General features: G+C 43.9%; 1 protein-coding gene across 2 annotated transcripts; it reads right to left on the bottom strand.

Moving 5' to 3' along the window:
• Window positions 1–779: 779 nt before the first annotated feature.
• Window positions 780–26,239, bottom strand: serpinf1 (serpin peptidase inhibitor, clade F (alpha-2 antiplasmin, pigment epithelium derived factor), member 1). 2 transcript variants are annotated; one of them, XM_075486926.1, is made up of 9 exons: window positions 26,141–26,239; window positions 20,867–20,927; window positions 18,017–18,158; window positions 14,882–15,077; window positions 13,683–13,838; window positions 12,149–12,352; window positions 3,370–3,509; window positions 3,077–3,287; window positions 780–1,259 (listed from the first exon to the last, which is right to left on the bottom strand). In XM_075486926.1, exons 3-9 carry the CDS (start codon window positions 18,068–18,070, stop codon window positions 1,009–1,011), a joined length of 1,212 nt encoding a protein of 403 aa, XP_075343041.1. In that variant the 5' UTR covers window positions 18,071–18,158; window positions 20,867–20,927; window positions 26,141–26,239; the 3' UTR covers window positions 780–1,008. The 2 variants fall into 2 exon arrangements, with proteins under 2 accessions (XP_075343041.1, XP_075343040.1); XM_075486925.1 differs by lacking the exon at window positions 18,017–18,158.
• Between the last annotated feature and the right edge of the window lie 363 nt (window positions 26,240–26,602).

Raw genomic sequence — 26,602 nt, 5'->3', positions numbered from 1 at the left:
TTCTTTTCCGGTTCCACAGCAGACGGCAACAGACTTTTGCAAAATAAAAGCCTGTGAGAAACAGACTTTTACAATAGTAAAAAAATATAATAAAACAGGGGTGGTCCGTGGCGTAGTGGGTTCAGCTGGCCCCGATTCGAGTCCCGTATCGGACGGCCCTGTGCTGCGTGTTGTTCCCCCTCTCTCTGCCCCCTGCTTCCTGTCTCTCTGAACTTTCCTATCCATTAAAGGCACAAAAGCCCCCCCCCCCAAAAAAAAAAATATTTTTTTAAATAAATAAAAATACTAAAACCTGCGTTAATGCGCGACAAAATATTTATCGGCGTTAAATAATTAAAGAGTTAACTCGCCCAGCTCTAATTTTTAACCTTTCTTTTGGGTTTCTTTCATTCTGTCCATCTCCATCATCCATCCATCTTCCTCCGTCCCTCTCTTATCCTTCCACCTAATCCTATCCCCCACTCCATCCCTACTCCACTCATCCATTTTCATATTCCTTCATTCACTCTTTTCTTGCTTCCACCCTCTTTTTTGTTCATCATTTGGGGGTCTGCAGCCTTCTCAGATCACTGAGCTCCTCAGACTGAACCCCCACATCGAGTCCCCTGCCTCAGATCCCAGATGATCCCACCCGTACCCTCAGTTTCAGTTCTCTCTCGTGCTACCTAATCCTTTAAATCCTCAGTCGGACCCCCACTGAGACGGGGCAGTGTTACGGTTCTGTAACCCACAACTGGCAGGACGCTCAACCCGTCTAAGAACAAAACAAGACAAACGTGTTTGATTTCATTGTCGTGTTTATTCTTTTCGGCACAAGTGATTAAAACAATCGTATGAGTCAGAGTGTCATAACCATGTTTTAAATGTGTCCTGTCAGGTTAATGTGATCACACAAACGTGTTTCAACATGAAAAGTAACAATCAAATATCCTCGCAAACATCCGGCATCACCAACGTGAACACCTGAAATCCCTCCTAGGACCTGCTAAGAGTGTGTGTGTCTGTGTGTTATATTGTCAGGCCTTTGGGGTTGACCACCTTGCCGATGAAAAGCAGCGCCCCAGACGTTTCATCTCTGATCAGGTACAGGAAGGGCCGGTCCACGCGGTACGTCAGGTGGCTGGGCGTAGAGGAAGTGCTGGGGTACTGGTTCCCCTCGGGCGCCATCTCCATGACAACCTTGTGATTGATGCTGCTGAGCTTAGCGGCCTGAGACGAGATCTTTTCCAGGTCCGGGTTCTCCAGCCATTCGGTCAGACCTGCAGAGAGGAAGGAGGATAAAACTGTTACGGAGAAGATCCAACAACGTTAAATCCTCATGGCATCGGAGACTGGCTTTAACAGTTGTGCATTATGGGTTGATCGTAGTTTTGCGTGTGTTTTGTAGTCAGTCATCGTTTGTCGTTGGCACTAGAAGAGTCTGTTCGGTGTTTGGTCTTTATCAACTGACATCTTAACTGCAGAAAACTGTTGCATCTCCAACAGTTTTCAAAGTGTTTGCTACCTTCAAAAAGTGATGGAAGAGAATGGGAGTAGAGTCAACATCGAAACTGAGGTTTCAAGGTGTTTTTCAAGCAAAAACGTTGAAATATTTTCTGGTTCTGGCTTTAAAGATTCAAAGATCTGTCGCTGTTTTGCATTGACAACATTTGAGACTCCCATTGCATCTCCCGCTTAACCTCTAAGGAACTGCAACAGACCCCTACTCTGGATCTTAGGGGTGCTGGACTGAGTACCAACTGGGTTCTGTGGGCATTCCACCCAGCTGGTGCTTGCTGGAGACCTCTGGACCCAGGTCTGGCTACGGCCATAGGTCCTGGATTCCCTGTTCTGGTCAGGGTAGCAATTCTTCTCTTCCCAAAAACATAAAGGTGTGATCAACCATGTTGTCTGGATCTATCTAACGAGGAGGAATGAAAGCATCCTGGGGTCATGTTCATGAGGTTGGGAGCAGATTCTACAGGGATGGGCTCAGTGTTTTGCACTTTGTGGTCAAGGACCTGAAGCTCAAAATGTACCTGCTGGTAAAGTCACGGCTCTCACCTGTAGCCATGGACTCTGCTTAATGACTGAAAGAACAACACGGTGAAAAGAAGTGCAGCATTCAGGTGTGTGTTAACACGATGCCAAGGAGGAAAGACATCAGCAATGATCTCAGAGAAGCAGCTGTTGCTGCCCATCAACATGGGAAGGGTTATAAGGCCATTTCCAAACTATCTGGAGTCCATCGTTCTACAGAGAGAAAGATTATTCACAAGTGGAAAACATTCAGGACAGCTGTCAATCTTCCCAGGAGTGGACGTCCCAGCAAGGTCACCCCAAGGTCAGAAAGCCAAGAGCTACATCTCAGACTCTGCAGGCCTCAGTTTAGCATGTTAAAGGTTAAAGCTCACCCCAAGGTCAGAAAGCCAAGAGCTACATCTCAGACTCTGCAGGCCTCAGTTAGCATGTTAAAGGTTAAAGGTCACCCCAAGGTCAGAAAGCCAAGAGCTACATCTCAGACTCTGCAGGCCTCAGTTAGCATGTTAAAGGTTAAAGGTCACCCCAAGGTCAGAAAGCCAAGAGCTACATCTCAGACTCTGCAGGCCTCAGTTTAGCATGTTAAAGGTTAAAGGTCACCCCAAGGTCAGAAAGCCAAGAGCTACATCTCAGACTCTGCAGGCCTCAGTTAGCATGTTAAAGGTTAAAGGTCACCCCAAGGTAAGAAAGCCAAGAGCTACATCTCAGACTCTGCAGGCCTCAGTTAGCATGTTAAAGGTTAAAGGTCACCCCAAGGTCAGAAACCCAAGAGCTACATCTCAGACTCTGTAGACCTCAGTTAGCATGTTAAAGGTTAAAGGTCACCCCAAGGTCAGAAACCAAAGAGCTACATCTCAGACTCTGCAGGCCTCAGTATGTTAAAGGTTAAAGGTCATGACAGCACAGTTAGAAAAAGACTGAACAAGTATGGCTTGTTTGGAAGGGCTGCAGGAGAAAGCCTCTTCCCTCTAAGAAGAACATGGCAGCACAGCTTAGGTTTGCAAAGCTGCATCTGAACAAACCACAAGGTTAAAGGTTAAAGGTTTCTCAAACTCACTGAGATCGCCGAGCAGCGACAGCAGGTCTTTGGAGTAGCTGAGCCTCAGGACAGGAAGAGTGAGGTGCACCTTGGCAGGTAAGAGCGTCATGGAGAGGTCCTGGACGAACTCGGCGGTCAGGCTTTCCTCCAACAGGGTCATGTTGGATGTGACCTCATCAGGTAGGAAGACGAACATGCTGACGTCGTTCTGCATCTGGATCTGAGCAATCTGCACGAGGAGAAGCCCCCCCTCCCTTTACAAGGTGTCCGTACAGCGATCTGTTGTAGTTTGTTGGTTTGTTGGCACTCACCATGCAGCTCAAGTCTGAGTCCGCTCCCATCTTCACAGGGTAGTTATCCTGTTGCATCGTGGGAACCTGGACAGGTGCTCCACCATCCACCTGGAAATTCTCCATCACTCCACTCTGACTGAAGCGAGTCACCCACTTCCCTGTTCACACAGACCTCAACCATTACCAACATTACCAACAACCATGTCCCCCCAGTTTAACCTGAAAGCCTTTCTTCAGCAGCAGGTCTCATAACATCTCATAACCACTAAATTACTGGATTTAAACTAACTTTTTCACCATATCATGTCACTGACCGTTTCTCCGTTTGGCATTAAACCACTTCTCAAATCTTTTGTTACCAAATGTTTTAAAATAAATCAAATTCCAATACATGTTACACTTTGGACCTGTTATTACAAACTCCATAAGAAATTTCAAGTTGACTGAGAAGAGTCTGGGGCATCTGAATACTCCACTTTTTTTTTTTTGAAAAAGCAAAGAAGAAGTTCAAGCTATTTAAGTGGAGGGTTTGGCACATGTGATCCTTTTGAAACCAGGCAGCCATTTTGGGTGAGTTGGCTTGGAGTGAGTTGTATGGATTTGTTTTTGCTGGCATTGTTAGTGATTATAGGATTGTTTAGGTGAGTTTGTCTGCTGAATCTGCTAGTGTGTCTTGTCCTTCCTCCACCTCTGGCACCCTCTATATTTTCATTACCCCTACCCGAACCAGGGTTTGAATCCCATTTCTGCTTTTCTTACCTCTTTTATTTCTTCCCCTACCCGAACCAGGGTTTGCATCCCCACCCCGCTGTGACTGGTGTGCAGTTGGTGAGAGTGAGTTGTATGGATTTGTTTTTGCTGGTATTTTAGTGATTATAGGACTATTTAGGTGAGTTTGTCTGCTGAATCTGCTAGTGTGTCTTGTCCTTCCTCCACCTCTGGCACCCTCTATACTTCCATTACCCCTACCCGAACCAGGGTTTGCATCCCCACCCCGCTGTAACTGGTGTGCAGTTGGTGAGAGGCTGAGGTAGATTATGGTTGTTGTGGTGTGAGGGGCAGTGTTGGCTGGCAGTAGGGGGGTGACTCTGGGACGCCAGTGGTCATTGTCTAGCCTCCTGGAGGTGTCGTGGGCCCAACTAGACGAAACACTGATGAAAGGAGGTTCCCACCTGATGACCCCAATGATATGTTGGTCAGCACTGCTCATTGATCTATATAATACGGAGTGTAGGGAATTATTCACTGAGTCTGGTCCTTTATTTTATTTTATTTTATTTTATTTTTATTTTCTTTAGCACAAGTTTCTTGTGTTTATATTGAATCCAAATCTAGCCTAGCTAGTGACTGTTGTGAATAGGGTAGCTGACAACAAGGGAAAGACCATGTGACAGATTGGAAAGACAGCTGACAGGAGGCAAAGACCCCAAAGGTGCTGCCATGGGCTAGCAATCCATGGTAGCAGTAGCGAGGCCTAGCCGCTTTGTTACAACCAGCATAAGCTACAGAAAGATTAAGGAGAATACCCCTAGAGTCAGCGAGAGCAGGGGCGAAAGATGACTCACAGGCAGACTACATGGCAACTGACACTGGAACGAACATGACTAAGAGGTGGATACGCGACTCAGTGAAGGATAGGGGCACGGACCTATTCTCTAGGGCTAGAACTGACCAGAATAGTTCTCAGAGGAAAGAGAGCATAAATAAAAGTGGTAGACTAGAGGGAAGTAAGCTTCAGGTTTGTCCTTGTGGCTGGCAGAAAGTAACATCAGTTAGAGGCCTTAAAATGCATCAGGGAAGAAAGAGATGTGTGGTAAAAGAAGGGCAGTGTGGCCGCATCGATCAGTACTTTTTAAGAAGTCAATCGAGTAAGTCGGATGAAGTCCAGCGGCAGGTAGAAAACCACAGTCCGAAGGATATCAATAACACAGCTATGGAGGTGGATGAGGAGGTTCTAAGAAGGGATGCAGCTGATACTGAGGTGAACAGGCCAGTTAGAGAGAGAAATATGGAGCAGAAAGATAGAGTTAAGTGGCCTAGGGCAAATAGTTACAAAGAATGGGAGGCAGTCAATAAAGATTTGTCAATAATATTGGGTAGGTTAGGAGGAAATGCAAGCGATAGGCTAGAGAAGATGGGAGATATAATTTATTCCTATGGTGTAGAGAGATTTGGGGTGCAAGATAGAAAGAGGGTTGAAAGAGTACATTTAGGTAAGTCTAGACGGCAAAAAGAGATGGAGAAATTGGTTAAGGAAAGAAGAAATTTAAGAAAGCAGTGGAAAAAAGCTACAGAAGAAGAGAGGGAGGGAATTAATGTTTTGCAGGAAGAACTGAGAGGCAGGCTAGCAATACTTAGAAGGGCTGAATGTCTTAGGAAAAAGAGAAAGAAGAAAGAATATGTAAGGACGGCATTTTATAGGGACCCGTTCAAGTTTGTTAAAGGGTTGTTTAACCAGGAAAAGGGAGGGCAGCTTAAGGCAACAAAGTTAGAGGTGGAAGAGTATCTAAGAAATACATATTCAGATCTTGAGCAGCGTAGAGTAGTAGGCCTTCCACCTGACATGCCACCGTTAGGAGAGATAGCTCATAAGATGGATGTTAGACCACCTAGGTGGAAGGAGGTTGAGGAGGTAGTCAGGCGTGCAAAGGCTTCGTCGGCCCCAGGGCCAAATGGAGTCCCCTACCGGGTTTATAAAAGTGCACCTGATATCCTAAAGTTTTTGTGGAGGCAATTAAGAATAGTTTGGGAGAAACAGGTTATTCCTAGAGCATGGCGTAGGGCAGGAGGCGTTCTTATTCCAAAGGAGAAAGAGTCCTCGGACCTGAATCAGTTCCGGATGATCTCTCTCCTAAATGTAGAGGGGAAGATTTTCTTTAGTTTGGTTGCATAGAGATTAGCTAGCTATTTAGAAAAGAATAGCTTAATAGATACTACTGTGCAGAAGGCAGGAATACAGTGGAAACCGCTTATAGTGATCACGTTGGTCCAGAGCCAATTTGAACACTATAAGCGGTTGATTACTAAAACCGAATTTGTATTACAGTACAGGTATTTCACTTATTTTTTTATGCAGAATATCATCTAAATGCCATTTGTATCGTTTTTCAATGAGAAAAATTAAATGAAACGGATAGCTTCAGCATTTACTGAATTTTATTATCATGCAAGTTTAATTACAGTACTGCGCAGTGCGCAGACATACTGTAGGCTAACTCAAATACAGTACGTTACTTATTCTCTGCTTTGCCGCCGGTGCATTTTTTTTCTTACAAGTCAGAAAAAAAGGTTTGAATCCAATCCGCCTTTCAGCACCCCTGCTCGGATCTATGCTCCTTCGTGCCGGTGTTCTGTCGATTTGTGCTACTTGGCGTGAAAACGAAACTTAGAAAATCGGCTCGGCGCATGCGCTAAACGACAAAGTAGCAATTCTCGACAAGTAGGAGAAATCGAATGAACACCGGCCTCCCATCTAGAACCAGGAGCTTCCAGCGGTCACACGCGCATTCATTCCGCTCTCCAGCACCCATCCTCGGACACATGCTTCTCCATGACTTCCTTTTTCCAGCCATGATTCGTGCGCTTGCTGTCCGGTGTCAACTCGTTACGTTGGCTAGCGAGGCAGAAGCAGACGTCCAGAAAGGAATCAAGGGAGTAAAAAATAAAATAGCTACACGTAGTTTTAAAATTATTTTTGCAAATGTTTACATTCATAAAATGGCCAAAAATGAACATTATAAGCGGATTTCTTGATCACTATAAACAAATTATTTAAACAGCATTTGTATAGAAATGATTCCGTCCCAAGCCTTTTGATCTATATAAGCGGTTGATTACTATATCCGTGACCACTATAAGCGGTTTCCACTGTACCAGGTTTTGCAGGGTGTTTAGAGCACACTAGCATGATTTGGCATCAGATTCAGACAGCCAAGATTGAGAAAAAAGACTTGCATGTTATATTTCTGGATCTAGCAAATGCATTTGGTTCAGTGCCACATAGCCTTATTTGGAAAGCATTTGAGTATTTTAGAGTGCCTGTAGTAGTGGTTAACTTAGTAAGAGCATATTTTCAAGATATTAGACTGTGCTTAAGTACAGCAGGTTTCACAACAGGTTGGCAGAGGCTAGAAATAGGCATTATGGCAGGGTGTACAATTTCTCCATTAGCATTTACAATGGCCATGGAGATAATTATTAGAGCTTCCAAGTGGGTTGTAGGAGGAGAGAGACGTCAGGATGGCATGTGCCTTACGCCAATTAGAGCATACATGGATGATATGACGTTAGTGACTACAACAGTGCCATGTATGAAGAGAATACTTGAGAGACTTAATAAAAATCTAAAGTGGGCTGGGATGAAAATCAAACCTACTAAGTCTAGAAGTATCTCAATAATTAGAGGGAAATTAAGTGATAGAAAGTTTGTAATAGATGAAGAAAGCATTCCAATAATAAGGGAAAAGGCAGTAAAGAGTTTAGGCAGGTGGTACCAGGCAGACATGAATGATGGAAAGCAGTCAGTGCAGTTTCGGGAAGATGTTGCTGAGGGACTGGATAGAATAGATAAATCAGAGCTTCCAGGAAAGTTGAAGCTGTGGTGTCTGCAGTTTGGATTGTTTCCTAGGTTGATGTGGCCACTGTCTGTGTATGAGATTCCATTATCTGTTGTAGAAAAAATGGAAAGATTAGTTAGCTTTTATATTAGGAAGTGGCTAGGAGTTCGTAGATGTTTAAGTACTGTGGCACTGTATGGGAAAGGCATACTCCAGCTTCCAGTATCTAGTCTAGTAGAGGAGTTTAAATGTACTAAAGTTAGGACAGAGCTCCTGTTAGCTGGGAGTAAAGATGTGGTAGTCAGTAAGGTGGTTCCAAACCCAACCAAGGGGAGGAAGTGGAAACCATGATTGGCAGCTCAGGAGGCAGAAGCAACTCTTAGACATACAGAGATTGTGGGTAATGTGCAAATAGGCCGGGGAGGCTTGGGGCTTGGCCCAGGCAAACCAGTGTGGAGTAGAGCAGGTCCCAAGGAGAAGAGAAAGCTAGTTGTTGAGCAGATTCCTAGACAGGAGGAAATGTTAAGGGGTGCAAAGACAGTGGCTCAGGCTAAGCAGGGACGGTGGGTGAATTGGGAAGGTGTAGAAAAGAAAAAGCTTAGTTGGAAAGAACTGTGGAGTATGGAGGAAAGGAGTATTAGATTTTTGATAGGGGCAACATATGATGTATTGCCAACTCCCCAGAACCTAAAACTCTGGGTAAATGGAGACCCGTTATGTTCGTTATGTTCAGGTACTGCAACTCTAAAGCATATTTTGTCAGGTTGTAAGGTTAGTCTGTCACAAGGCCGGTATACATGGCGACATGACCAAGTATTAAGAAGTTTAGCTGCAGGTATTGAAGATAAACGAAGGCAGGTAAACTTAGGAGGGTCCAAGGTACAGAGAGTTGCAATTCAGTTTGTTCAAGAGGGTGAGAAAGTTAAAAAGACGATAAGGAGGCACGGCAGCTTGGAGGATGCTTGTGATTGGGAGATGCAGGTAGATTTAGGAAATAAGCTTGTTGTTCCCCAGGAAATAGCCTCTACAAACCTAAGGCCTGATATAGTCTTGTGGTCTAGGAGTAGAATGAGAGTCTATTTCATAGAGCTGACTGTTCCTTGGGAGGAATTAGTAGCGGAAGCATATGAAAGGAAAAAGCTTAGATATGTGGAGTTGGGGGCAGAAGCAGAGCAGCGAGGATGGAAGGTTAGAATCTGTCCAGTGGAAGTAGGATGTAGAGGATTTGTTGCAAAGTCTGTTGTCTCATTGTTGAGGGAGCTGGGTGTAAGTGGACAGAGTGTGAGGAAAATAGTGCAGGAGGTTTCAGATAAAGCAGTAAAATCCAGCCAGTGGATTTGGATTAGAAGATGCAATAGCAGCTGGGGGCCCAGCAGGGGGGGCATTTAGGATTAACAGACTTTTGAAAAAGCAAAGAAGAAGTTCAAGCTATTTAAGTGGAGGGTTTGGCACATGTGATCCTTTTGAAACCAGGCGGCCATTTTGGGTGAGTTGGCTTGGAGTGAGTTGTATGGATTTGTTTTTGCTGGCATTGTTAGTGATTATAGGATTGTTTAGGTGAGTTTGTCTGCTGAATCTGCTAGTGTGTCTTGTCCTTCCTCCACCTCTGGCACCCTCTATATTTTCATTACCCCTACCCGAACCAGGGTTTGAATCCCATTTCTGCTTTTCTTACCTCTTTTATTTCTTCCCCTACCCGAACCAGGGTTTGCATCCCCACCCCGCTGTGACTGGTGTGCAGTTGGTGAGAGTGAGTTGTATGGATTTGTTTTTGCTGGTATTTTAGTGATTATAGGACTATTTAGGTGAGTTTGTCTGCTGAATCTGCTAGTGTGTCTTGTCCTTCCTCCACCTCTGGCACCCTCTATACTTCCATTACCCCTACCCGAACCAGGGTTTGCATCCCCACCCCGCTGTAACTGGTGTGCAGTTGGTGAGAGGCTGAGGTAGATTATGGTTGTTGTGGTGTGAGGGGCAGTGTTGGCTGGCAGTAGGGGGGTGACTCTGGGACGCCAGTGGTCATTGTCTAGCCTCCTGGAGGTGTCGTGGGCCCAACTAGACGAAACACTGATGAAAGGAGGTTCCCACCTGATGACCCCAATGATATGTTGGTCAGCACTGCTCATTGATCTATATAATACGGAGTGTAGGGAATTATTCACTGAGTCTGGTCCTTTATTTTATCTTATTTTTATTTTCTTTAGCACAAGTTTCTTGTGTTTATATTGAACTGTGGGAGAATAAGCCGTTTGAGTCAGCATCATGGTCCTCAAAGGGAGTGTATAATCTCGGAGATGTATTTGACCCAGGGGGTATGCTTAGTTTCCAGACACTGTGCTTTTATCTGCCAACGACATCTTACTTTCTACACCTCCAACTACGGTCGGCTCTTTGCGCCTATGATGTGCGGACGAACTCTAAGCTGCAGACACATCCTGTAGTAGACCAGCTATCCACAATGAACACTAGAGGACTCGTATCAGTTATTTATTCACAACTTCAAACACACGCACAGTAGAAGCTACACCTGGCCAAGGCATGGTCTAGATCAGGGGTGTCAAACTCATTTTCACCAAGGGCCACATCAGCAAAGTGCCAGATGTAACTTATAAATGTAACTGCTCCTTAATGTTAAATAACTCTTAATTTATTACTTATTCAAGTTACAAATATTACATATATATTTGCATAGATGTAAAAAAAAATATGTTTGCTTGTTGCTATGTTATTATATCATAAATCCTTTTAATTTGTCAGGTTATGAAACCCACATCACTCCATCAATCAACTGCTGTGATCGCAGTTTGCCTTTTAATTCTTGGGAAATTTGTTGTTTTTCTTGATGCCTAATGTTGGCACACTGAGCTCCGTGTTTGGTCTCAGAATGCCGACGTAGACTGCACTCTTTGACAACTGCCACCGCCTCATAACACAAAAGACATACCGTTTTTTCTCCTGGAAGCACAAACACGTATTCGCCTTCCAATCTTTCTTGAAACAGAAATGTCTTCCTGGACATTTTGGGATCATTATTTGTATTTCTCAATTCCACTTGTTGGGAAAATCGCATCGATTTGGAAACATTGCAGTCTAGTGGCGGGATGCCGACACTTCGCGCGTCACATAATCGACATGCATTGTGGGAAATGTAGTTTTTGGTCACTGCACGTATTTGACTTATTTATTTTTAGACAATCAGACCTTTTAAGCTCTTATGGGCCACATAAAATGACGTGGCGGGCCACATTTGGCCCACGGGCCTTGAGTTTGACACATATGGTCTAGAGACTTGGCTGTTGCGAAGGAGGACATAAACTAGGAAAATGTCTGGGGGAACACATCCAAGAACCTCAACCACCAGTTGATTCACTATAAGTTGTGTCAGAAGTCCTATTTCACACAACTTTTGAGCTTTCATAGGAAGCTGTCAACCAACACGAACTGTGACTTATGCTCTTTGAACAAACAGGGAACATTTAAACATATGGTATGGGACTGCCAAGAGGTTCATGGCTTTTGGAGGAAGGTAACGGTGACTTTGTCTAATACCTCTGGAGCCGAATCTCCTCTTGTTCAATGACGATTCACATTTGGGGCTGAGTGAGAAACAACGCAAGGTTTGGTTGGTTGGCTTGACGGCTGCCAAAAAACTGATTCCCCCTCACAAACTGTATGCTAGAAAATGGCTGGAATACTTTCAGGATGTGGTCATGCTAGAACTGTCTACAGTGAACAAAGCCAAAAGCTCTACACTGGACTCGTGGAAGAGAGTTGCTTCGGCTATAAACAACCTGCTCAGTTCAGAATAAAGGCGCCCAGAAGAATTGTAAGGTACTAAACCGAGTGGGGAGGGGGTCAAATTCAAACTGATCATAAAGAACAAGTAAAATGTCTTGGAATAATTCAATGAGTTGTATTTGTCCCATTTTCAATAAGGTCTAAATTACGCTTTTTATTCTGTTTTGTGGTGTTTTTACAACCAAAATTACCTGAAAGGCTTCAGTTAAGTTCTCCAGTCATCTAAAATGTAGGTGTTGATAAAAATCTGTGCTTTGAACAAATGGTAAATCATGAAAGGAAACAAATCAGCTTCTGTACACCAGGGGGCGCAACAGAGACTGTTCCAGTCTGATATCAATCCAAAAACCAACATCGTCAGTCCATCAGGAGGCAGCGCTCCGTGGTGTCCAAACCACAGAGAACCGAGCTCTACGTTCACATCAAATGGTTTCAACACCTACCTTTGAAATAACCGGCGCTCACGGCGTTGATGCCAGCGACTCGGGGGAGGGGCTGAGTCAGGAACTGCTGAACCTTCCTTTCTGTCTGCTGAGACACCCAGTCATTGACGTCTTTTACGTCTTTTGAGCCTCCCAGAAGCGATTTAGGTCGGACTCCATACTGCTGCTCCACCAGCGCGAAGAAGTCCTGCTTCAGACGAAGTCCTGAGAACAAACGGTTTGATCAGTTGAGTTCATTTATATGGCACCAAACCACCACAAAAGTCATCTCGAGGCTCTTCAAAGGTACAGTCCAGTCATTGAAACGCAATCGTAATCCAATCAGATCAAAGTAAAGAAAATACAAATGAGTCCAATTCATACGGAGCCAATTAAAAAAATAGAAAAGGTGCGTTGCTAAGGAAACCAACATCTCCCCCATCCTGAGCCCTTTACAGAGATCATACATGTAAAAATGGAAAACAACAGCCCTTTAATGATTAATCTGAAGAATAAATCATCAGTGAGACACTGTTTTACAAGATGTTTGAGTGGAAAGGTATCTAGAGCCTCGTTTCCACTATGCAGTCCGGTACGGGTCGGTTCAGAACGATTGGCTTATTTCAGTGTTTCCACTACCACCAAAGCGTACCGGTCCCATCCCAGCCAGCATGTCCATGTGGGGCCCATAAGGTTGAAATTTGGCCTGCAGATAAGGGTCCCAAGTGGGTTTGTCCGCAGTTTCCACGGTGGCCCCACCTGTGTTTGCCCATATGGCGCTGGCGCTCGATGGCGATGTGCCAAACCAAAAAGTTTTCCAGCTGATTGCCGCAAAAATGGCAGAGAGTGGTTTCAACCGGACCGTGAGCCAGTGTGGCATTAAGCTGAAGAAGCTTGGAGGTGGTTCCAAATTATGGATCTTATTTGTTATTTGCTATTTACGCTTCGGCACGCACTCCGCCCATCCCTGAGGGTCCCCTTTGTACAGTGGGAAGGCAAGCTGACCCCAAAGAGACCCAATCCGTACCGATACGAAGTGACCCGAACCGTACCGTTCCGAACCGACCCGTACCGAACTGATACGAAGTGACCCGTACCGGACTGCATAGTGGAAACGAGGCTAAAGAGAGTCAAAGAAAGCAAAACGTTTTATCATATATAAACCACAGGAACAAACTAACGGCAACCATTTTCTAACCCTACCATCAACATTCAGGGACCTTACACAGCACATCTCAAACCACATGGAGCGTTTCCATGGTTATCCATCTCCTTTCATTCCTCCTTCAGAGGACTTTGTGGTTTGTTTAAGGGAACACTTGAGAAGGACGTGGGAACTCATGTGAGTGGTTCTTCCCTCGAGCCGTACTGTTTTGGGTCGTATTTCAGGGACTGTGTAATCTATCTTTTGGCGGTCTTGCACTTGGTCTTGAAACCACAATTATTGTTTTATAGTGTGGTTCTACGTCAGGTTTTCCTGATCACTCCTCTCTCTCAACATTTCCCTGAAGGTTGAAGCTTGAAGAGATCCGTGACGTTTACGGCGTAAACTCACGTCGTGCCATGTAGAGGCGTGCAGCGATGCTGAGGCCTTTCCCAGGCGCCTTCACCGAGGCCAGAAGGTCTTTCAGGGTGCCGTGGAGCTGAGGGTCCTGCAGGGTGTGATACCTCAGGGCTCTGTGCAGCTGCCTCTGGGCATACTCAGAGCCTCCTGCAGGATAAAAGATAAAGTGTTAGCTGAGTTGTGTGAGTTGTGTTTTTGTCTCGTTTCATGTATTGTTTCGTCATTTCCTGTTTTATTTTGAAAGATTAACTTCCCTCTCGTTCCAGGTCACTTGCCCTTCCTCTCGTGCTCCAGTCTGATTGTGGTATGAATGATTCCACCTGTTTCCCATTACCCCGGTGTGCTTAAGAGTCTGCGTCTCCCCCTGTCTTGTGCCAGTGTGTTGTATCTGTCTCTGTGAAGTGCATCATTCTCGCGTTATTGCCAAGCCCGTTTACCAAGCCTGTTTCCAAGTTACCAAGTGGTATTTATCCTCGTAAGAGTGTTTTTTGTTTCCCATAGTAAGTTTTGATAAAGTAGAACCTGTAAGAGTTACAGTGTTGGTTTTGTTTATAGCCTTTTTGTTTTCCCTCCTAGGTGGAGTGGTTTTTGTTTGTAAATCTTATCATAGTGTATTTCCTCCGATTTTTAGGAGAGGTTCTTTGTTTTTTCCTCCACAGTAGGAGTGATATTTAGTTAAAGTTAAAGTTTCATGGTCTTTGTTTTTTCCTCTGTTAGAGGAGTGATTTTGAGTTTGATCATTTTTATAGATATACTTTTCCATTTTGGAAAAGTATATTATCAGATTAATATTTCATAGCCCGTTTAGCTTCTCTAACGAGGAACTTGTTGATCTGCTGCCCTCCGAATAAAAGTATTGGAATTACATCTCCTGCATCTGCGTCCTCCATTCTCAAAGTGTGACAAGTTGATGTATAAACGGATTGTCAACTTCTTCTGGATTTCCATCTCAAGTTTCCTTCTACAGTATAATATGGCTATCCCATCTTAGACTTAGTACATCTTAGTACTGGGCCTGATCATGAGGGTAACTATCAGATCTGGGTAAATAAACGAAGAATAACTGTATGTCTGCCGGACACCTGACAGAGTTTAGGGAAGTAAACAGAGTCTGATCGCTTTGAGTGGTTGGAGGTATTGGTGGTAAAGTCAAAGTTTGGATTAAGCTGTTTGTGTGTTTGTGTCATCACCCATGGACAGCTGGGTCAGCACCGCAGACACGCTGATGGGGGACAGAAAGACGTTGGCCGAAGAGTCACGACTCGCCAGGGCTCGGAAAAGATTGTAGCCAAAGTCAGAGGTGGCGGCGCCCATCTTTGTCGTGGGTGTTGTGAAGAGCTCCACGTGTTCCTCCTCCGCACCTGCCTCCGCATCTTCTGTTTCCATCTGTGATGAACCAGAGAGAAAACGCTCATAACACCTGAGAGAGTTGTTCCACTCCACCTCTGACTTTATGAACCTTCTGAACTTCTAAACCTTTTCTCCAAATATTTGTACAATTCAGAATTTTTAAGCTCATTCCTCAGATAAGAGTACCTGGATGATGTTTCTTTACTCTTTCTCTCAAATCCAAATGAAGTTTGATCAATTGTACATTTTCCAAAGTAAAACTGTTTCTGTTCTATTGTCATATGGAACAAAAAAGCAAAGATATGATATAACTGAACCCCTACAGATGGTCCAGAGCACAGCAAAGCATCTGGTCTTCCATCAACCAAAAAAAGTACCATCCCTCAGCTGCTCATTGACCTCCACTGGCTGCCCATGGCTTCCTGAGTCAGATTCAAGTTACTAAGGCTGCCAACAGGGCGGGTCTCAATTCTGGTTCAACGATGGTGGAACCAGCTACCAAATGCTATCCCTCCAACACCTACAGGCAGCTAAACGTGGTGCGATTTTCAGCCCTCTTCACTGCAGGCCACTCAATACAAAAGGCATCTAATGAACCCAGATGTGAACTCATGATGGGTGTAAGCAGACAGTGTGATGCTTATCACCTCTGAATCATGGTAGGGTTAGGTTTGTGAGCTTTTATTCAGTGGTGTCCCTCCTACGCAACTAGTTAGCTGCCATTGAGTGGTGTAGAAACCAAAGGGGTGCCGCTACAATTCGAGACCTGGCTGGTAGTGCTGTGTACTGACATGTTCCTGAAGTAACTCATGGCCCTGTCACACTGTTGCGTATGGCACTAGCGTATGAAAATTATCACTCATACGCTGGTATACGCTGACATACGCCAGGGGAACGTTAGGCATAGGTTGTATACGTTTCAAGCACGCTGGCATACGTTGGCATACGCTGAGGCAGGAATAAATTTTTGAACATGCTCAAAACTCTTGTGCGTATGGTTAATACGCTAAGCATACGCTAGGCATACGCTGAATACGCTAGAGGTACGATATAGGTACGTTACTGATAGGTCGAGAACGCTGGACATAAATTGCCATATGTTGGCATGAAGGTGTACCGTACAGCTAGCGTATTTATAGCCTCCGCCCGGCAGGCAACTGACGATTCACGGGAGCGGTCAGGAGGAGGAGTTGGGGATCTTGATCGCTCAGAAGCATGTAACTCATCAGCCGCAGGTGCATCAGGCATTTCAGCAGGTTTGGGTGAGAATGATTCTTGTGTTTTTTTGCCTTTTCCTCGGCCCAGGGCCCGGGCAAACGACGATTGCTTCTTGGGAGGCATGATCGAGATGAATGTCTTGAGAGATGTTGATAGCGCGTCGTCTACTGCAATAATGGAGCAATGTGGAAAGGCTGCTGAGTTAATGGCGTTGCCCCTGGCAACCAATAGCGTCTGCCAACATGGCCGACCGGCCGACCGGAGTCACGTGACTCCTCATTCTCAATAGGCGCGTTGAAACGTACGCTGGGCATGCGCAGTTCATATGCTACTCATACGCTAGTCATTCTTTATTTTCAAGGACTTTTCGTGCGTATGATTAATTTTCATACGCAACTCATACGCTTCTCTCTTACGCAACAGTGTGACAGGGCCTTCAGGAGGCCGCGGGTAACTTTGTGCGATTTGAGATGTGCTGATTGTTTGGATGTGGATGCGGTAAACATGGGGTCCTTTTTTATGTATGTTATGTGCTGCAGGGGGGGGGTTAAAAGAGATGCAACGAGGGCCATATAAAGTTATTAGAAGTGGCATGGCGGGGAACTTAAGCTGGATTTACAGTTGAAGCGTCGCTCACGGCGCAGCCAACACGTGACGTCAAAATGGCGTTTCAGGCCTGGCGCTTGCCTTGAAAAGAAGGCGCAGCGCGTTGTTGTGCACCAGTCGATTTTTGTAACTTGGCTGCACCGAGAACGACAAACCGGATGGACCGATGTGAGACCAGGCTCAGTCAGGAGGTGCGTTTGTACAGCACCTGTACGACACTGCAGTGAAGCATCACAGGGACCACGTAAACTCCCATAACTGGTGGACAGAGATTGGCAGAACTTTGGGGAAAGAGGGAGAGTTCTGTAAGAATGTGTGGAAGAAGCTACGGGATAGATACGTGAAGACAAAGAAGAGGGCAGAGACTCCAAGTGGTGATGCCGGGGGCTTCAGACCTTCACCTCTATTGACTGAATCGTCTTGGCTCACGAACTTTGTGAAACACAGAAACACACGAAGCATTTCATCTTCCAGATACTGCAGCAGCATCATTGATAACAGTGTTCCTGCTCTTGACAGTGGCATCGTTTTCTTCTCCACTTTCTTCATTGTAGAGTAGTGGTAACCTTCAAAAATTTGTGGAGGTCTGTATGTCAGCTAACAATCAGTACAGTTTGCTAGCTCTTTAGACAATTATTAGTTTTTCATAGTCTTTTTGTCTAATTTGTGGAGGCCTGTATGTCAGTTAGCAATCAGTACAGTTTGCTAGCTCTTTAGACAATTATTAGTTTTTCATAAAGTCTTTTTGTCAAATTTGTGGAGGTCTGTATGTCAGTTACCAATCAGTACAGTTTGCTAGCTCTTTAGACAATTATTAGTTTTTCATACATTCTTTTTGCCTCATTTGTGGAGGTCTGTATGTCAGTTAGCAATCAGTACAGTTTGATAGCTCTTTAGATAATTATTAGTTTTTCATAAAGTCTTTTTGTCTAATTTGTGGAGGCCTGTATGTCAGTTAGCATTCAGTACAGTTTGATAGCCCTTTAGACAATTATTAGTTTTTCATAAAGTCTTTTTGTCTAATTTGTGGAGTTCTGTATGTCAGTTAACAATCAATACAGTTTGCTAGCTCTTTAGACAATTGTTCATAAAGTTTTGGGTTAGTGTTAGGGTTAAGCACTGCTCTGTTAGCTATGATGTCTGTTACTTACCTGGGAGCTGTATTTTCGTGGCATGATCGTGGTACGAGCTGGAGGACGTATCATACAGAAACGACTCCTGCTGCCACAACCCAACCAGGTTTGCTTCTTTGTTTGAATTCCACAAGCTGCGTTGGTCTCACCTGGCTTCCATCTACAGTGTTCAGGTTTGTTTTAGGTTTAAACAACAGTGCCAGTGTCTGTATGAATGTAGGTTGTAGCAGCAGTTGCTCTGCAGGATGATGATCCTAAATATCTGAACTATCTTTTATTACAACATCATTACAACCCTGGTCTTTGAACCTTTCTCACTGTGTGACTGCTGTTTTAGCTACGATAAAGGATAGATATCCCTTCATTTCAGTCATCTTTCGTCAGTTGAAGGTCGTACGATGTTTAATCTCTTTAACTTCTTCACCTGTTCCACATGAACGCTGTCCTTAACTTAGACCTATGACAGTTCTCACTGTACAGCAGCTTCATTTGGGACTTTAAGAAGCAACAGTTGAAGGAATGGCTGTGGCTTTGTGCAATCATATTCATGTTGTCACATTTAATGCTATCATCACCTGCACTGTTTGTGCTTTTTAGCTGTTATAAATATGTTTTACAGATAAAAACACACATTTGACAGGTTTTTATATTGTAAACTGCCTTTTACTTCAAACTGCTGGACTGTCTACGTAGCACATCTAAAATTCAGCTCTAATAGAAATCTTCCTGTCCATTAAGCACTCTCAGGGCCATTTTAAAAGAAATCTTCTTACTAGGGCTGGACAACGATTTAAATATTTAATCTAATTAATCACATGATTTCGCTGATTAATCGCATTTGTACGTAAAATCCAAAAATGCGTTGTGTATAGCCTTTGGCATTTAGTTTTATCTTAAATGTGCTGCCATATGAATGAAAGTGCCATAACATTTGTTGTGCAAACACACTTTTAACATCAGCATCTTTATGTAGTTTTTATGTAGAAGCCTCGCTCCACTGTCTGTTTCCTTGAAGGACTTGCTGGTATCAGTTGTGTGTTTTGCCTTTAAGTGATATTTTAGACTGGAACTACTACGCTGAGAAGACAATTCAACTTGGCTCTAAATGCAGGAGTTTTCTTTACATTTATTTTGAAATACGTGCTTTTATGTTGAAACAAGTAAAACAGGAAGTAGCGCCGGTTAGCTCTGTGAGCTTCACACCTGTAGCGGTGATGTTACCTGCTAGTTTATCTTTATTTTATTACTCCATGCTTTGTGGTGTTTGCTGTAACAGTGTGATTACAACAACTAATATTGTCTTTTACTTTGTTTACTTGAACATTTAGTTCTACGGTGTTGATGTGGCGTTAATAAACATCTGTGAAAAGAACCGGAGTCTCGCATCCAATCAATGGGCGACATATTGGCAGTGTTTACAGATGACTTTGGTTCTGTCGACTCTGCCGTCTGGAAGAACTTTAAAATGAAAATGGCCGAGTAAAAGTTCCATACCCTTCTCCATGTTTGGTGGCTCCGCCGATTACTTTCTTTTCCGGTTACGCAGCAGACAGCAACAGACTTTTACAAAATAAAAGCCTGTGAGTGACAGACTTTTACAAAATAAAATCCTGTGAGCGACAGACTTTTACAATAATAAAACCTGTGTTAATGCGCGATAAAATATTTATCGGCATTAAATAATTAATGAGTTAACGCGATAATAACGAGCTAACTCGCCCAGCCCTACTTCTTACCAAAAACGAAGCATAATTTAGCTTAAGTGGCCGTTTACTCAGTCACAAGGTTTCCCACTGATATCCTGCGCAGTGCACTTTAGACGTGCCTTCAGCTCTAGTTGCTTAAAGGAGAACTCCGGGGCATTTGAAGCGCAATCCCATTGCTAGAGGTTGTCAAATACTGACAGTAGGACACAGACTGGTGCAAATCGGCGCTCCCTGTGCGGCGATTGCGCTGTTTGCGCAGCCTATCATGCTAGTCAAATACGTGGTGGCCAAGGGGCAAATTCTAAACCTTCCACGTAAAAAAAAACAACTTGCACACTGCAGAAACATCACACCACTTTATAAACCATCCGACAATAAAGTCACAAGCCTTACCATCAAAACCATATGCATGGTTCTCACATTACTGGCATGGGGACGTTACAAAACAACTTTATAGACAGCATGTCACTTACCGGTTGTTGGTATGCGCGCGCATGTGAAAGCCCAAAAGAGTCAATGGTCGATACTCCCATATATAAAGTTATTATCTTCTCTAGAAAAACTGCGTTCAAGTATTTAAAACATTACAACAATATTGTTGTATATATATTGTTGTAATGTTTTAAATACTTGAATAGCATGACAGGCTGCGCAAACAGCGCAATCGCCGCACAGGGAGCGCCGATTTGCACCGGTCTGTGTCCTACTGTCAGTATTTGACAACCTCTAGCAATGGGATTGCGCTTCAAATGCCCCTGAGTTCTCCTTTAAAGTTAAACATCGTTCCTCATTTGTAAGAGACATAAGTGCATAAAAACATAACTAAATGTTGATGTTCAAAGTGAATTTTAAACCCAAGTACAGCTTTAGGACTTTACAAAGTCCAGTGACACTGATAGACATGTTCCCTGTATATATTCCACTCTGTATGCTTCAATTAGCTCCTTATAAGCTGCTTAATGTTTAATTAGTTGGTGCATTATTCCAGTATGATCCTGAAAATAATAAGAGTGGACCCAGGTTTCACATTATTTGAGGCTTTTGTCCTTTTTTCCTGTTCATTAACATCACAGATCTGAGGTCTTAGAATCCTAAACCCCTGAACGTTTTGGGAAACAGAGCCTATAACCCATCCTTCGGTGTGGAAGGATGATGTGGTTACCTGAGCCTGGCAGAAGCCCAGGACGGCTGCAAACACCAGCAGGAAAGTTGTTCTCTTCATGCTGAAATAAAAACAGAAGACGTCAGCTGAAACTGCCCTGAAACAGCCCTGAAACAGCAGACAGGCAGCGGGTTTGGAGTCTTGTTCTGGTTCGTTTAGTGTGTTTGTTCCTCCAAACAGATACTCTGTGCCCACAGAGTCGTGTTTGAAATGCTTTAAACCCTGTTTGATTAGTTCTGATCAGAGATAACACAGGCTGTGTTGGAAACCGCATAGTACATACTTCCATACTGCATACTACATACTACATACTGCATACTACATACTACATACTACATACTGCACACTACATACTACATACTTCCATACTGCATACTACATAGTACATACTACATACTTCCATACTGCATACTACATACTTCCATACTGCATACTACATACTTCCATACTTCCATACTGCATACTACATACTACATACTACATACTTCATACTACATACTTACATACTACATACTACATACTTACATACTTCCATACTGCATACTGCATACTACATACTACATACTTCCATATTGCATACTCATCGATCAGACAGTATGCAGAGCGTTTACCCAAAATGCATTTCACTCCTGCCCGAGCCGAAATCAGCCGGCCTGAAGCTGATTTCTCTTAAGCTCTAAACTCTGTAAACTTTAGCAATATTTGAAACATTTTCAGGCGAGAAAGTAGTCGTTTAGATCCCCAACGTGTTGAAAATCTGACAAAATACCGGCTAAATATCGACTCTCTGTTCTTGCTCTCGGTGAAGGAGGATGCATTTCTCTCTGTCTCCCCACCCTCCCTTTTTTGCCCTGCTTCAGTGTGTCTGAGTTTTGTCTTTTGGAGCCTCTCTTTACATATCGTACGAATTTAAGAATTATGGATCTGGTCAGCTGGTCTCTCAACGCAATTGATCAAATTTATTCTAATGCAAAATTGGGAGAAGGAGAACCCTCATGCCCTGGTGGTACATTCTTCGATGGACAGGGCCGCTGACAGGTTTGGCTGGGCCCGGGACAAAATTCTCTGAATGGGCCCCCCCCCCCCCGAACATTCTCAGAAAGAATGTTCGGGGAACAAGGCGGAGCCCATTCATCTGGCGAGTGTCAAGTTAAATCAGTCTAAACGAAAGTTACAGGCTACCCCAAAACGTCACGTTTATAACCCATTCATTACATTCAACTCTATCTAAATGGCAACTTCACACGTTGCCATGTCTATACTGGCTTATTTTAAACAAAATAAGGTTAAACCAGAGCCGCGTTGACTGGCTGTCATTCAGCTGACCGGGGATGATTCTCAAATCAATTCAGCCTGATTGGCGTGCGTGCCTGAAACATTTGGACATATTTGCGGACTAATGCGCATATTCCTTTTTTTTAAATGTTTTTAAAAAAAAAAAAAATTTAAATTAAAAAAAACAAAAAACTTTTTTTTTTTGGGCCCCCCCCCATTCCTGGGCCCGGGACAAAATACCCGTTTGTCCCCCCCTATCGGCGGCCCTGTCGATGGATACTCAATGGACTCCTGGGGGAAGTGGAGGATTGTGTGTTTGTCGATGTTGTCAGTCGAGGATGTTGAAGATTTGACTGGGCGGAAAGGTCCTGGAATTTGGCTGTACATTCCACAATTTGGCTGTTTAGAATCGCCATTGAGACGCACCAGCAAAGACTTCAAGGCAGAAGGAAAAATTAAGAGTCTGCCTGACCCAAACAATTTTGTTATCTCAATCTGGCTCCCCTGTGCGTTGCTCACTGCGGCTAGCTTTAGTAGCGCCGAATTCGTGGGAACAAAATTGTAAATAGCCGGTATTTTGGCAGGTTTTCAACACGTTGGGGATCTAAACGACTACTTTCTCGCCTGAAAATGTTTCAAATGTTGCTAAAGTTTACAGGGTTTAGAGCTTAAGCGAAATCAGCTTCAGGCCGGCTGATTTCGGCCCGGGCAGGAGCGAAATGCATTATGGGTAAACTCTCTGCATACTGTCTGATCAATGAGTATGCAGAATGGAAGTATGTAGTATGTAGAGTGCAATATGCAGTATGTAGTATGTAGTATGTAGTATGCAGTATGTAGTATGCAGTATGCAGTATGTAGTATGCGGTTTGGAACACAGCCTGTGATTGTGCAGAACCCAGAAAAGAGACGGACTGAGTCAGTAAAAGTCCAGCTTCCTGTGAGCCGTTCCATTTCCCATCGAGTTGCATGTTTTCGTGTCATTTTGTGTGTTTTCTTAAAGCTGTGAGATGAGTTTTAGCAGAATATTTATGCTTTTGAACTGGCTCCCTTAAAGGTTCTGGTGTCAGAGAGGTTAATGAGGCCACGTGGTGAAAGGGGTAATTTAGTTTGTTTTTCACATTCAAAGATAATGAAGATGTCAGAGCCACATAATGTCCGGGCAGCGTAAGAAGATTATACACCGTGTGACACTCAACCAGGAAAGATCCATCTTCCTGACGGTCTTCGGTGGGATTTATGGTCTCAGAGGTAAATATTTTACTGCACACATCTGACTCTGAGTCTGGTTTGAATGGAAAAACACATTCAATCTGAAACTGTAAGGAGCACAATGTGTCTTCTGTTCTCCACACATCTGGACCCTGTTGTGGTTTCCCAGGAAAAAGCTGCCATTTAAGTCTCAGACCGCACACGTCTGATGGGAAACTCCGGCTGGGTTTCTTTCAAAGCTGCACCCGGAGCTGCATGAAGTCATGAAAAAAGACTTTAAACGCGTTCTTCCAAACTGAGAACACCTGGGACCAGCCACATGCAGCAGATCCAGCTTTTCTGCAGAAACCTGAACAAACTGGAACGTCCTCTCATTGGTTGTACTTTAACTTTCTGATATCACATTTTAAAGTCCAGGTCACCACCCTGAAACAATCCCACTGCCAAATGTTGTTTTTGGCATCAAGTCTTTGCAAAATAACCTCAATGTAAACTGATTTTATTCTGTCCATATCATTCAGTTCCAGTTCAGCCTCATTTCTTTCTGTTCCTGTAACCTTTAAAGTGTCCTGATCAGCAGTTCTCCAGCTTCCTGAAGCTCTTTCAGAGTTTCTCTTTGGACATTTTCTGCTTCTTCCCTCATCTTCAGTCCAGTCCTTGTACCTGAGCATCTTCAGAGGAATGTGTTTTTTCTTTGTTAAGCCACTTAACTCTGAGCTATGAAGCATTCAGGCAGGAAAAAGGCTCCTAACTCAAGGGATGAACCAGTGTTGTATCCACACAGAACAGACAACTTAGCAAAGAAGCCATTTTAAACTGGATGTTTAGGCACTTTGTTCCCAGCAGCCTGTCACAGTGACACATAATTTGTTCCCATTTCTTTAGCTGCATCTGTGAAAAACAGCTTCATAGTTTCAACTTTTTTGTACATTTACGTTTAAAACTGCTTTCAGTTACCAAAAGAGTTAAATTAATATATGAAATTCAGTTTAAAAAAAATCCTAATCCCAAAATAATGAACGTTATCACATCTAAAAGTAGAAAAGTAGGAAAAAAACAGACAATAATAAGAATTATATGTTAATAAGATTAATTTTAAAGCTTAAAAAAGGAATATAAGATATAATATAATGACTAATTATGGAACAATTAATATAAATGAAATGTTTAAACTATTTTATGCCACCAGAAATGAATAATCTAGAAGCTCTTTGTGGGTTTTAGACTGGAATTAAGATTTGTTCCGATTTCTTTAGCTGCATCTGTGAAAAACAGCAAAGATAACACAGTCTGACAGACAGAAAACAGGATTTCTGAAGCAACAAGGTGATTCCCAAAGAGCTGTTAGCTGAAAACGTGGCATATCTCAGCATGGTGTGCAGTGTGTCCTTAAAACATTTGAGGAAACTGGACAAGTGGAGGACAAAAGAAGGGTCAGGCCTAAAGAACTAGCTACAGCATCTGAAAGTGATGTCCTTAAGAAAGAGGAAAAAATCCAGCAAAGACCTGACACAGGAGCTGAGAGATGCATCTGGACCTTCAGCTGATCCATCTGCTGTTGGCCCAAGCCTAATCAGAAATGGGCTCCATGGAAGGGTGGCTGTCAAGAAGCCGTTCTTAAGGAAGGGAAACAGGGAGAAAAGGCTGAGCTGTGCCAAATGACACAAGAAGTCGACTGTGGCAGCAGGTCTGATGGAGGGATGAATCCTCCCCAGAGCCCGGACCTCAACATTACTGAAGCAGTGTGGGATCATCTTGGCAGAGAACGGAACAAAAGGCAGCCCACATCCAAAGAAGAGCTTTGGGATGTCCTTCAAAAGGCCTGGAGAACTATTCCTGAAGACTCCTTAAAGAAAGGACAGAAAGCTCGTCTGAGAGGGTTCAGGCTGTGTTGAAGGATAAAGGAGCTCAGAGCAGATATTCACTTTAAAGCTGCTCAGAACTGAACTAACTCTGTTTCTGACTCAGATTCTGGGTTTATGTTCATGTTGGAACATGTTTCAGTGAATCTCTGCAGCTGTTACCATGGAAACATCTGCAGATATTCACTTTAAAGCTGCTCAGAACTGAACTAACTCTGTTTCTGACTCAGATTCTGGGTTTATGTTCATGTTGGAACATGTTTCAGTGAATCTCTGCAGCTGTTACCATGGAAACATCTGCAGATATTCACCTTAAAGCTGCTCAGAACTGAACTAACTCTGTTTCTGCCTCTGCCTCAGATTCTGGGTTTATGTTCATGTTGGAACACGTTTCAGTGAATCTCTGCAGCTGGTTCCTGCTTTAATGGAGAAATATTGAAGGAAACTCGGTCTGCATCAGGACTTTAACTTCGTATTTCTAAAAAAAAAAAAAATAGAAATATAGAAATATTCCACGTGAGAATGCATTGATTAAAGTTTGTTTGATTTGCGTAAATTCGTGCTGGAACAGAAGAATGACCGAGCTGCTGTTCCACTCAGATCTGTTACATAAACCCTTCGGTGGAAAAGCAGAGGCTGAGGTTTCTGGCACAGCTGCCCAGAGCTGAGATGGAAAAGTTGAACTGGTGGAAAAGTCTGGAGACAAAACGACCAAATAACAAAGCAGCACAGTATCCCGCACCTCCGAGTCTGTGAGGGTTTCTGCCTAAAGCTGAGCAGCTGGAGCTCGGACCCTCTGCGGGACTTCTGTGACCTGCAGCCCTGCTCCAACACCATGAGCCTTAACTTTAAAACACTTTCCAGAAACAGCAGCAGGCAGATCTAAAGCTAAAATGCAAAAGAAAGCGCGCACCAGCGCACTCACCTCTCTGCTCGCGGACGGTCCACGTTGCTCGGAATCTGCCCGGCTGCAGATGAGGAGAGTCCGCGCCCCGCTGACGCCTCCTGTGAGCCGTGGCTCAGCGCCCGCAGCCGCGCGCAAACAGCCGCGCGCAAACAGCCGCTGCCAGCAGGGCGCGGGGACGCGCGGGGCGCATGTATGGGGCAAGAAATCGGTCAAAAAGAAACGTGCATCCGTGCAAGTAATCCGCGCATATTTGGGAAATGTGCTTTGCAGCGCCGGCGCCACGGGGGGGCACTCGCGGGCATTGCCCCCCCATCCACGCCGGTGTGCCCCCCCTGTTGCCCGGTGGGCCGGTCCACATCTGGGCCGGTGGCCTCCGATTTTTTATTTTATTTTTTTTAAATATACGATTTTTAAATGTATTTATCTAGTCTACATTTGCTAGCAGCCCGTTAATGGCCATGTGGCTCGTAATGTATTGTA

Source organism: Odontesthes bonariensis, chromosome 16, assembly GCF_027942865.1.
Source record: "Odontesthes bonariensis isolate fOdoBon6 chromosome 16, fOdoBon6.hap1, whole genome shotgun sequence".
In the NCBI taxonomy this organism is placed as follows: domain Eukaryota; kingdom Metazoa; phylum Chordata; class Actinopteri; order Atheriniformes; family Atherinopsidae; genus Odontesthes; species Odontesthes bonariensis.
The sequence above is the reverse complement of the archived record's forward strand: the minus strand, read 5'-3'. Positions and strand labels throughout refer to the sequence as shown.